At 47.9% G+C, this 12,103-nt stretch overlaps 1 protein-coding gene across 1 annotated transcript in view; it reads left to right on the top strand.

The window, feature by feature from the left end:
* LOC146773073 (uncharacterized) overlaps positions 1-11,819 on the top strand; it is a 682,875-nt gene extending 671,056 nt beyond the window's left edge. Inside the window, exon 10 of the mRNA XM_085638325.1 lies at positions 10,786-11,819. Within this exon, the coding sequence (XP_085494451.1) occupies positions 10,786-10,892 (107 nt within the window). The 3' untranslated portion in view covers positions 10,893-11,819. The remainder of the gene's footprint in view (positions 1-10,785) is intronic.
* Positions 11,820-12,103: the final 284 nt, after the last annotated feature.

Genomic DNA, 12,103 nt, shown 5'->3' with positions numbered 1-12,103 from the left:
GGGACTGCCCCCACATACAAAAGTATTGGATAGACCTTACCCGACAAATGTCTAGGGCTTGCGGTAAACCCGTTCATCCCTCCCCCAAGACTTGCCACCTTAACATATGGGACGCAACAGACCTTACCCAGATGGAACAATCCTGGGTAACAATGGGTTGGATTATAGCCAAACGTAATGTTGCCCAACAATGGGTTTCTGGGATGCTGCCACGGGTGAGAGACTGGGCCACTGATATGGATTACGCTATGGTGGCTGAAAAGACGGTGTTCAAGGGGCGTGGGTGCCCGAAAAAATGGGATGGTAAATGGGGGAAGTGGAATAAATATAGGGGTGATATATGCATCTCTCCTACGGTGGAGTTGAGGAGGGAGAGGCGGGCACTGTCGGCTCTTCAGGATGGGATAGGTACACCGGTCCCACCGGTTGGATGCCATTAGAGCTCTGTGATGTGGAGGGTTCACACATATTCCCAGGGTTTTTTTGTAACCTTTCAGATGTTGTCCGCCACCAGAGAAGACTCAATATAGCACTATGTAAGGTGTTAAGTATCCTCTCACTCTGTGTAATTGGTGTATTGCCAATAGACACTGATTCTTGCTTTGCCACTGCTGATTCTGTAATGCCTGGAAGGTTGTTGTTTATCAATAAAATTGTTTATTTAAAAAAGAAAAAAATCTGAGTCGTGACAACTTCTAGTTTGTGAACGAATCCATCCCATACGAGCTCAGGAGGCACTCTGGTACGAAACAGTGAATGGTGGCTAATTCCGTGAGTTCAAAGCTAAGCCCTGGACAAACAGCATGGACCAGATTTTGTTGGGCTTCATCAACAGATAACAGCCTCCTTTCTCCATGGAGAGTAGGCCGCCTGCCAGGTAAAACCTACATTTACAAGACTGCTACAGGCTACACATTAATAGAGAATTAAGGTGCCTTAAGCCTTTTTCAAGATTTTACGTTATACCTAGGGGATTATTTTGGAAAATGCTTGCATTACATGAGTGGATTCGTTTTTTTTCTACTTGCACTGATGTGGTACTTGGAGTGTCACACAAGTATTCAGATGTCACACATAAGAACACATATTACATATAAATGTCACACAGGCACAGCTAGGCGGGCAGAACGTGGGCTGTCGCTGAAAGGACCAGGCGCATCCAAAACTTGCACTTCCGAAACACAGTAGCACACCAAAGCAAAGTCACTGTGAAAATTCCTCAAATAGTTCAATCAGTATATATGCAAAATGATTAGCAGTTGTTATGTCCAATCATATGTGTGCTGTATGACACAGGAAACTTCACAAAGTGTTCCAAATCCACTTCGAAAATCCAGTAATCAATTTTTATTCCAAATTCACACAGCAGCCAGTTTATTTATTTTTGGAATAAAAATTGATTACTGGATTTTCGAAGTGGAGTTGGAACACTTTGTGAAGTTTCCTGTGCCATATAGCACACATATGATTGGACATAACAACTGCTAATCATTTTGCATATATACTGATTGAACTATTAGAGGAACTTTCACAGTGACTTTGCTTTGGTGTGCTACAGAGTTTGTGAGGTGGATTTTGATTTGAACTACTCTGTAGATGCAAAGGTATAATACTCCAGGTGGATGAGTAGTTGGCACCGTCTTAGCACCCAATACTAAATGGATGGAGATTAACATATTATAATTGTCATGACTTATGTACATATGATGATGTGCAGATCGAGATAGCATATCCACTTGTTTGCATATACATCCAAAACTTGCCTTGGAAGTTTTTTTTGTGGTTCTCACTATTGTCTCCTGTTCAGAGAAAGAAATAGCCACTGCGGTGAATATAAATAAACAAATCCTGTTTCAATGATAACCCTCCTGTTTTTCTGGTTTACTTAAGTCAGTGTCTACTGAAACCCCACACATACATTATAATATCCTTGGTTAATTTTAGGAAAGTAGCTGATTTACATCAATAATAAGGACTACCAATGATAATCCTAGTAAGCTCCCTAACACCGCTATCAAAAGCCCACTCTCTGAACACAATTGGCAGGACTATTGTTGGGATGTGATGTGTGTGTATATATATATATATATATATATATATATATATATATATATATATATATATATATATTACCTACTGGCGGTCGCCAGTAGGTAGTTATAGTTAGGACCACGTTTCCATAGGAAATCCGCAACATTCTATTTTGGATAACTTTTGCGCCGGTTGACGAATCCTCACGAATTTTTCAAAATAGGTGGGGCGCTACGCTCCGCTCCTACCCTGAAAGTCTCGGGGGGATTCGTCAAGCGGGGGCTGAGATAAAAGGGGGGTCCCAAAACGCGTTTTTCCCATGCATTTTTCCATAGGACCTTTAGACAGGGCTACAGCCCGAACGGCTGAACAGAATTACTAGAAATTTGGCAGAGAGGTAGTCCTCAGGTCAAGGAAGTGCCTTTTGTAGGTTTGGTGTAAATCTGTTCAGTAGATTCTGAGAAAATAGCCTTTAAATCAATATATATATCTGAGCCAGCTTACGGTGCGCTTACGGTACGCTTACCGTACGCGTACGGTGGCGTGCGCGAGCGCGATTCTGATTGGCTCTTAGATCTTAGTAAACATTCGAATCGGCCGAAACCAGGAAGCTGCGGCCGCCATTTTCTCTCTCGCACTGAGAGCGATTTTTAAAATTTAAAGCCCAAAAACATGTAAAGGGGCTGTTTAGACAGCTCCCACACACATAGGCATGTTGAGGAAGTCCCCAAAGATCCTCCAAGGCCAAAAACGGAATTTTTATTTTTTCGGTAATTTCGCCGATTACGCTTACCGTACGCGTACGGTAAAAAATAATTTTTAAAAAAAACATCATCCACAATCTCTGCACCCCGTGTGCAATTGGTAGCCGAAGGCCACCAATTGTGCATGGCTTATCACGGCTGAAAAAAACTAAAATTTAAAAAAAAAATAATAAAAAAAAAAAATTATCCACACTCTCTCCACCCCGTGTGCAAATGGTGCCCGAAGGGCACCATTTGTGCATGGCTTATAAAATATACGAAAAATTAAAATATTACCTTTCAAAACGAAGTGCATCATATGTCCTCCATGTGCGCACGGTGCGCGAAGCGCATCGTGCGTACATGGCCCATCTAGCGTAACGTGGGCACGCGAAGCGCACCGCGTGCTCACTGTGCGCGCACGGTGCGCGAAGCGCACCGTGCGCGCACAGAACGAACTGCGTTAAGTGGGCGCGCACGCCACGAATGGCGTAAAGTAACTTAGCATTTAAAAAACCGTACAAATTCACTGAAAAAACCATAGCGTAAAATCCACACGCCCATGGTGAGTGGATATGGCTAATAAATACCGGAAATGACATGCAGGGCTCTGGTGTGTTGTTTATTGCCCAGGAAGAAGGGGCTTGTGGCCCTGAAACACATACTATTTTGGAACATATGAAAAGGACAATAAGATTCAATGTTGAATTATTGCTCATGACTGTCTTTGAACTTATATTGATTTGCACTTTTTCCTATACATGTTATCTTTGTGAATAATGTATTTTATATATTTTAGTGATTATCAAACATTTTGAAAGAAGGAAGAAAGTTTTTTAAACCAACCTAATACATATTTTCTTATTAGATTTTTTGGGCTACTGTGAGATAAATTCGGTGATATTTGAATGTTGTATGTAGTGTGGTAGTAATATGGTATGCAATTTAAGTATCCCAAAGGGCGATTATTTTAGACTTTGTGTCATTTTGGTGTCCTGACCCTTTGGTGAATTGGACCCCTCTCTCTTTCTTACAGATTCTGAGCACAGTCCTTGTGACTGGAGAGTTAGGGCTTGCCCTATTGTAGGTATTTGACGTAGACCCCATCCTAGCTTATTTGCAGATGGATCAGTTTAAAACATTTGGTTTCAATGATGACCAGTTTAACAGAATTATTAATACCAGAAAAGGGAATACATTTACGGTGATTACCAACATAGGCGAAAAATGGGGCACTCTATTAAACATTAACATTTTTTTAATTAGAACTGAGGCTCATGCTGACTTTTGTTTTTTTGAAAAATCTGTTTGTTTTACAAATTTTACAGCTTACAGACAAGCATCAAGTCTCAATTAACATTGACCATATCCTAAAATAGTAGGTGTAGGAGAGTAGGGTCTGCTATCCTATGGTCACCCCAAATTTTTGCTTTTGCTTCACTGGTTTTATGACTTAGAGTGGCTGTGGGCCTGCTAATCAGACCCACAGCCCTGCTGCTCTCTCCCTAAATGAATGCCAATGCACACTAGGTGTACTACCAATTGGAACTGGTTCACCTTATTGGACCCTGTAACAGTGTACCCCAGGTACCCAGGGCATAGGTGTATCCAAGGCCTACCAGGGGCTGCAGCATGTATTGTGCCACCCCTGGCCTGGCCTCACTATTTGACACAACTGGCTGATCACTCAGCTGCGGTAAGTTGGTGTAATCACCTCTTACTTAGATATAGTATATCTATATCTAACATATATGGACACATGGTAACCTATCAGTCACTCCTATGGCAGGCCTTAACAGTCCTGGAGGCAGAGTGCTTGGTTTCGTGTGAGATGGTGCTCTGGCATGAGCTGAGCCTGTCTGCAGCTTTCGGAACAACGTCCTTTAGCTGTTTCATGATATTGCCATACCATATACTCTTAAGTGCATTATGTACCTCGCGGTCAAATGCTAACTTTGGTTTGGCTTTATCAAAACATGTTGAGTAAGGTGTCATACGATTTGGAATACTACCCCCTCGCCAGTTCTGGCGACGGGGGTAGCATTCCAACCTTCTAGAGGGACACGACATGTACCTAACCTGAAACCCGGGTAAAGTTAGACAGAGCCTCAGCATCACAAAATGGACGCTGCCACCAGAGACACAAGTCTGCCCTCCTGCTGCTGGGAGTCCTTCCAGCTTGGGAGGTGTGGACAAAGGGTTTCCTGTCAGGGGAGGTGCTTGCACCACCCCAGACAGGATTTTGTGTAGTGGGTTAGGGAGGGCTGAATAGATTGAGACATGCCTGGGGCACACAAGGTGTCCCTGTGCATATGCCAGTTCAAACCGGAGCTGGGGCTCTCCAGCCCCAGTCCTGGCGCGAAACTGGACAAAGGAAAGGGGGTGTAACCACCCCCTACCTGGTCCCACTCAGAGGAGGGACCTAGCAGGTAATCCGGACCCTAGATTTGGAATAAGAGTAGGAGCTGTGTCCCAAGACTTGAGATCATCCTGAAACTCGACTTTAATAAGAAGAACTACTGGACTTCGACGTTCTGCTGCACAGAAGGCTGAAGAGAATCTCCCTTGTGGCCAAGGAGTGACCACCCTGTGAATACAGGCTCTATCCAGCAACTCAACGACTGCTTTGCCGCCGCCTCCCGCCGGAGACCGAGCCCAGAGCCCGGCAAGACCCAGACTCCCAGACATCTCTGAGCCAAATCCACAGTCCCTGCAAAGAAGAGACCCGTGGAGGCACCGAGAGACGTGGGACTGGCCATCTTGGAACGTCCACGACAAGCTGACTGCGCAGCACCCGAGGCATCCTCAATGCTGTGCTTTGGGCCCTGTGAAGCCCCAACACCGAGCAACATTTGCACCAAAGACCAGCCCTCCAGCATCCACGAGATCTGCGTGGGGCCCTTTTGCTTTTTACCACTCGACGCGTCATCCCGGTTACTGGCCCGTTGGCTAGTGGCCATCTTGGCGACGAAATCTACGAACAACACCGCTGGTCTGGTTGCTCCAGACTGGCCCTTGCTCCTGTGAAAAGGAGCAGCCCCTCTGACCTTGCTGGTTAGAGCACCAAGCTTTCATCGACTCCTGCGTGGCTTGCATTAGCCAAGGCCTGTTTGCTCCAATCGAGAAGCAGACACCGCCATCAGCTAGAGCCTTTGTGGGACAACTCGTGAGTGGCTCCTGGACGTCGGCGACATCTTCACTTCCACGTGGCTGCAGAGACCAGCTTCCTTTCTTCACCTGTTGGCACCCGACATCGCCTGGTTCCTTCCTGGTTCCACGCCGGTCACTGGCTAGTGACTTTGAACACTGTCCCCTCTGCTTACAGGTCGTCTACTCTTCAGATCCATCCTTGGATCCACCCAAACTCTTCCTGCCTGGCCGCCTGCAGCATCTTCATCCTCAGGCTCCATAGACCTGCACGACGAAACCCGACGCACTTTGACCCCTATGAACCCGCTTCCTGTGGGTGAGGTAACGCTGGCACTCCGGTGCTCCTGGGTAGAGAAACATCTCTAGTGTCTAGGTTTCAAGTTATTAGGTTCTGGTCCATCCGGAAGACTCCTTTTCCTTTAACTTTGTGACTTTTACGCACCCATTGCAATCAATAGGTGCACGCGTGTAACTTTTCACACTGCACGCGCATCCTGTGGGCCTCCTGGTCACTAACTACAGTTAGTTCCTTGTCGTCCCAGCGATTCCCAAGGCCCTAGGCCTTCCTTCCTTTCTATTTGTGGTTCTTATACCACTATTTTAGTATATGGTTTAGCTGGCCACCTGGCCCATCCATAATTGTGCAACTTTTGTATATTTAAACACTGCCTTGTTGTAACGAATGTGCTTCTGTGCTCATAAAGAGTATAGGGGATACTTTTAAGTAAATAAATACATATATATTTTGAATATATATCTGTGTGGTGTCCTTTCATTTGGTATTCAAGGAGGTTACATATGGTAAAACAGCTGGCTTCACATGCCCTCAAGAGTTTAGCCTGCAGACTGCACTGTCCACGCTACCACTAGGATAGCTGGTCTATCAAGGTTGACTTCAACCACCACCATAAGGGTTGTTTGGCATGGTACAAGGTGATCACTAGAATTAGTGAGCAGCATATACCAGGCCAACTTCTCACAATTATCACATCCATTGACAGGCAATAAAAATCCAATTATGACACACCAGCGATTGTAATACGAGTAATGTGGTCTACTGCATTAAGTGCCCGTGTGGCAAAGTGTATGTTGGGAAAACAGCACGCAAACTTAAAGTTCGGATTACAGAACATAAAAGCAAGATTCGGACCCAGAACCTGACATCAAGCATAGCACTAAATTGGGCAGAGGCCAAACACACAATGGGGCCCATTAAGATGGCGGTCGGAAAAACCACCCCGACTGCCATGGTAGCGGAAAACAACCGCCCGCCAGTACCGCGGCAAAACCGACGGTCCGATTGGGACTAACTGTCAAAAAAATCCGACCGCGGCGGGTAGAGGCAACGAAAAACCGCCCGTAGCCGGCGGAGAAGGTGAAAACCCGTCCGCGACGTTCGGATTCGCGGCGGAAACACACCAAACCGCCGCCAGGACAGCGGAGACACCACCCGGAAAATCAGAATATCCCCAATGTGACCGCAGTATGTTCCGCTGTATCCGACCGCCGCGGTCACAAACAGTGATGAATGGGAGATACAGCAGAAGGGCTGTAGCATAGCCATCGCTGCGGACGCTTCGTGGAAAAAATGGCGGTCAAAATAAAAATACAGAACAAGGCCACCAAGTGCACACAGCAAACTAGTCCTGCCCCCAAAAACACCTAACACATCCCAGAGACACACCCCCATGGCAAATTCAAAAAGTACAAATCCCAGGACAACCCACACAACACACCTGACAGCAATACCCCAGCTAGACACACCCACATACCTGAGCATAAAAACAACCCCTTTCCTGACCAGAATCCTTTGCAATACTCCACAACTGAAGGGCCCAACACCACAGCACAAAGGAGAGGCAAACCTGCACACATCACACCAGCACAACAACACACACACACACACGCACACCACCTACACCACCCCCACCACCCTCACAACTGCACCCCAAAACATTAGCACATCACACTCCATGGCACCACAGAAAATGCCCAAATTCACAGAGAGTGAGTTGGTAGTCATGGTATATGAGATAATCAGGGTAGAACCACAACTGTTTGGTTCGCTGGTCCAACAGACACCATTAGCCACAAGAGCACAAATTTGGGCAAGGATAGTTGACAAGGTCAATGCAGTAGGGACCACCCCACGCTCAAAAAATGAAATCATGAAGCGGTGGCACGACCTGAAGAGGGTTGTGAAAGAAAAGAGGAACAAGAACCGTCAGCTGGCTTGGGGGACTGACAGTGGGCCTCCCATTGCACCCAAAACATTCACTGCATGGGAGGAGAAGGTGCTTGCCATACTACAACCAGAGAATAGCCAGGGGAGTGCAGGCTGGTAAGTACCAACAAATGTATACCATTGCTATGTACTGTCTAGCACAACTACAAAGCCACATCTCCGAGGCCCAAGTACGTTCATCTGCACCACAATACCCAACACAGGTCTCACAGATGTAACATCCACTCCATCTGAATCACCCCAAAGGTAGCCAACATTTACAGGGTTGTGTATGTCCAGGCAACCAGCACTACATCTCCCACCAGTCCCCCTGACCCACCCCTGAGCAGGATGTAGCACTCCACCCTACCCAGAAGCATGTTGCAGCCATTGTATGGTTCCCCCTCACCTATCAGGTAGGTAGCCATCTTCCCATGGAGGGCTGTTTGGGGGTGGGAGGCCTGCAATATAACTCCCACCATGCCTCCCTGTTCCCAAGCTCAGCGAGATGGGGCACTCCCTCCCACCCAGATGCATGTGGCAGCCATTGCATTGTACACTTCAAACTAACAGTTAGGCAGCCAATTACCAAGGTTGATCTGTTTGGGGGTGGGAGGCTTGCACTACTACTCCCACCATGCACCCCTGACCCACCCCTGCGCAGGATGTAGCACTCCCTCCCACCCAGAAGCATGTGGCAGCCATTAAATCACTACAAACAAACTAACAGGTAGGTAGCCATATTCCCAGGGAGGGCTGTTTGGGGGTGGGAGGCCTGCTCAACAACTCCCACCAGGTCCCCTGACCCACCCTTGAGTAGGATGTAACACTCACCCCCACCCAGAAGCACGTGGCAGCCATGAGATCACTACAAACAAACTAACAGGTAGGCAGCCATCTTCCCAGGGAGGTCTGTTTGGGGGTGGCAGGCCTGCACAACAACTCCCACCAGGCCCCCTGACCCACCCCTGAGCAGGATGTAGCACTCACCCCCACCCAGAAGCATGTGGCAGCCATTAGATCACTACAAACAAACTAACAGGTAGGCAGCCATTTACCAAGGTTATTCTGTCTGTGGGGGGGAGGCCTGCACTACAACTCCCACCGTGCCTCCTTGTTCCCAAGCTCAGCAAGATGGAGCACTCCCTCCCACCCAGATGCATGTGGCAGCCATTGCATTGTACACATCAAACTAACAGGTAGTCAGCCATTTACCAAGGTTGTTCTGTCTGTGGGTGGGGGGTCTGCACTACACTCTCACCATGCCTCCTTGTTCCCAAGCTCAGCAAGATGGAGTACTCCCTCCCACCCAGATGCATGTGGCAGCCATTGCATTGTACACTTCAAACTAACAGGTAGGCAGCCATTTACAAAGGTTGTTCTGTCTGTGGGTGGGAGGCCATCACTACAACTCCCACCATGCCGCCTTGTTCCCAAGCTCAGCAAGATGGAGCACTCCCTCCCACCCAGATGCATGTGGCAGCCATTGCATTGTACACATCAAACTAACAGGTAGGCAGCCATTTACCAAGGTTGTTCTGTCTGTGGGTGGGATGCTTGCACTATAACTCCCACCATGCCTCCTTGTTTCCAAGCTTAGCAAGATGGAGCACTCCCTCCCACCCAGATGCATGTGGCAGCCATTGCATTGTACACTTCAACCTAACAGGTAGGCAGCCATTTACCAAGGTTGTTCTGTCTGTGGGTGGGAGGCCTGCACTACAATTCCCACCATGCCTCCTTGTTCCCAAGTTCAGCAAGATGGAGCACTCCGTCCCACCCAGATGCATGTGGCAGCCATTTTATGGTTTCCCCTCACCTAACAGGTAGGTAGCGAGCTTCCCAGGGAGGGCTGTTTGGGGGTGGGAGGCCTGCAATACAACTCCCACCATGCACCCCAGTCCCACCCCTGAGCAGGATGGAGCCCTCCACACCCACCCAGAAGCATGTGCCAGAAAGTCTACCACAATGTGACAACAGGACAGGTAAGCAGACATTGCATGCACCCCAGCATTCCTCAATAAAAGCATATGACAACACAAGGCCTCATATCACACAAAAATTGACACAGATACAATCTCCATTTACAGGGTTCAGACAGCTAAGCGTATGTAACTGTCACAGAAATAGAAGTGTGACTCACCAAATCCATGGTTGAAGCAAATCAGGGCTCAAACATGCACAGCAACGAATGCTCTCTGTAACTACCATGGGAGCTGATCATGAAGGACCATGGGAAAAGTAAACAAGCATGATCTGTTGAACAAAGAAATCAAAGCACAGAACAGGACAACGGTATGCATGAGATCAAAATGGCTAGGTTATGCGCAGATGTAATGGCTGCCAGTCAGAGTAATCAGCAAAGCTGCTTCAAATCAAGTTGTATAGCCGCCAGTTGTCAGATGTCAACCTTTCATCGTAATCCTAAAATCTTCACGTGGGGCCTGGTATCCATTGACATGTCACACCATGGAAAAATAATGTATGTACCCCCACATCATGTCATGATGTACATCACTGTGCAGGCATACAATGTGTGAAATAGTTAAATGTGTGTTGCATAACCTGTAAACAAGAGACATTGAACATCAAGCTTGAGCTGTGCACATCAATGACCATCTCCCCTCTGTCCCACAGGTGACCAAGAACTGACTACAGAGGACAACAACATCAACCTGCAGAGCCAGTCTCCTCCCTGGAACATGGACTCTCTGATGCGGACTCCCTGGATTTCGAGGATTTGAAGCTCCAAGCCAGCCTATCTGGTATGCCAGGGCGCAACAGTTCCCAGGACACCACTGCCCCCCCCCGCCCCCTCAGCAACAACAACAACGCTGACCCCTGCTGGAACGATCTGTGCGGCCACCACCAGCACCACCAGCAGTGCTGGCTGCAACACTCGCACTGCACCAGAAGATGACCACCCCAACCCAACAACTGCAGAGGGCAGGGAGAGTAGGCGTGTGCATACAGTGGTGAGGCAACAGGTCCGTGACTGCAGGGTAGGTGGGAGGACAAGTGGGAGTCAAAGACAACAGGACCCTGGGACTGAAGCCCTGGCAAACATCACCAGAATCCTTGGGGCCTATGAACAAGTCCATGGACAAACGGGCCAGGCTCATCAAGATGCCCATGAACTCCAACAGCTGCTGAGGTCCATAGACAACCGTATTGGCCAAATCGTGGACATCTTGGCCCAGCTAGTGGCGGTACTGAGGATCAGGCCTGCGGTACAAACAACACCTCCACCTCCCTCCGGTGTCCCGCAGGATGCCAGTTCCCCATCCTCCCCTGTGGACACGGAGAGGGGTAACTCCTCAGACCCCACTGGCCCAGCGGCTGGGGCCCCCCTTGCCAAAAAACCAAGGGGCCGTCCAAAGAAATCCTTGGGAGTAACCCGTGGCAAAGCACCTGGCAAACGCCATCCAAGGAGCCAGCCATTATGCCGCACCTCTTCACCCTGCCATTGACTTTGTCAACTGTCCTTCCCCACACAGCCATATTAATGTTAATGGCATCCGTCTGTTGGACTGGGTCACCACATCAATGTGGTGAGGAATCAATTGTCTTATCTACCATCACTGACAACTCATTGCTCCACCCTTCACAATTCTGAAATATTCACTCCCCAGTCACATATACCCATTGTAAATAAACACTCCTTACACACCAATGTTTATCACAGTATGTGCAATGTTAACCATGATTACAGTGTCACAGGAGCACAGATTGTCTGTAGGCAAGGAGAGGCTGAAGGGACCTAGGAAAACACAACAGAACAATAGTCACTTATCAGGCGGTGGCATCACAGCCATCACACAACACTAGTCATCAAGGTACTCCAATCTGCACACATTACAATGAGCAACAGTACCGACATAGACATTCTGTAGCTGTGCATAACTACCCTGTTCCCTAAACATTGGCAGCCAGCACTGAGTGAACAACAGGCTGC

Source organism: Triturus cristatus, chromosome 12 (genome assembly GCF_964204655.1).
Source record: "Triturus cristatus chromosome 12, aTriCri1.1, whole genome shotgun sequence".
In the NCBI taxonomy this organism is placed as follows: Eukaryota; Metazoa; Chordata; class Amphibia; order Caudata; family Salamandridae; genus Triturus; species Triturus cristatus.
Note: the sequence above shows the minus strand (reverse complement) of the source record. Positions and strands in the feature narration are given on the sequence as shown.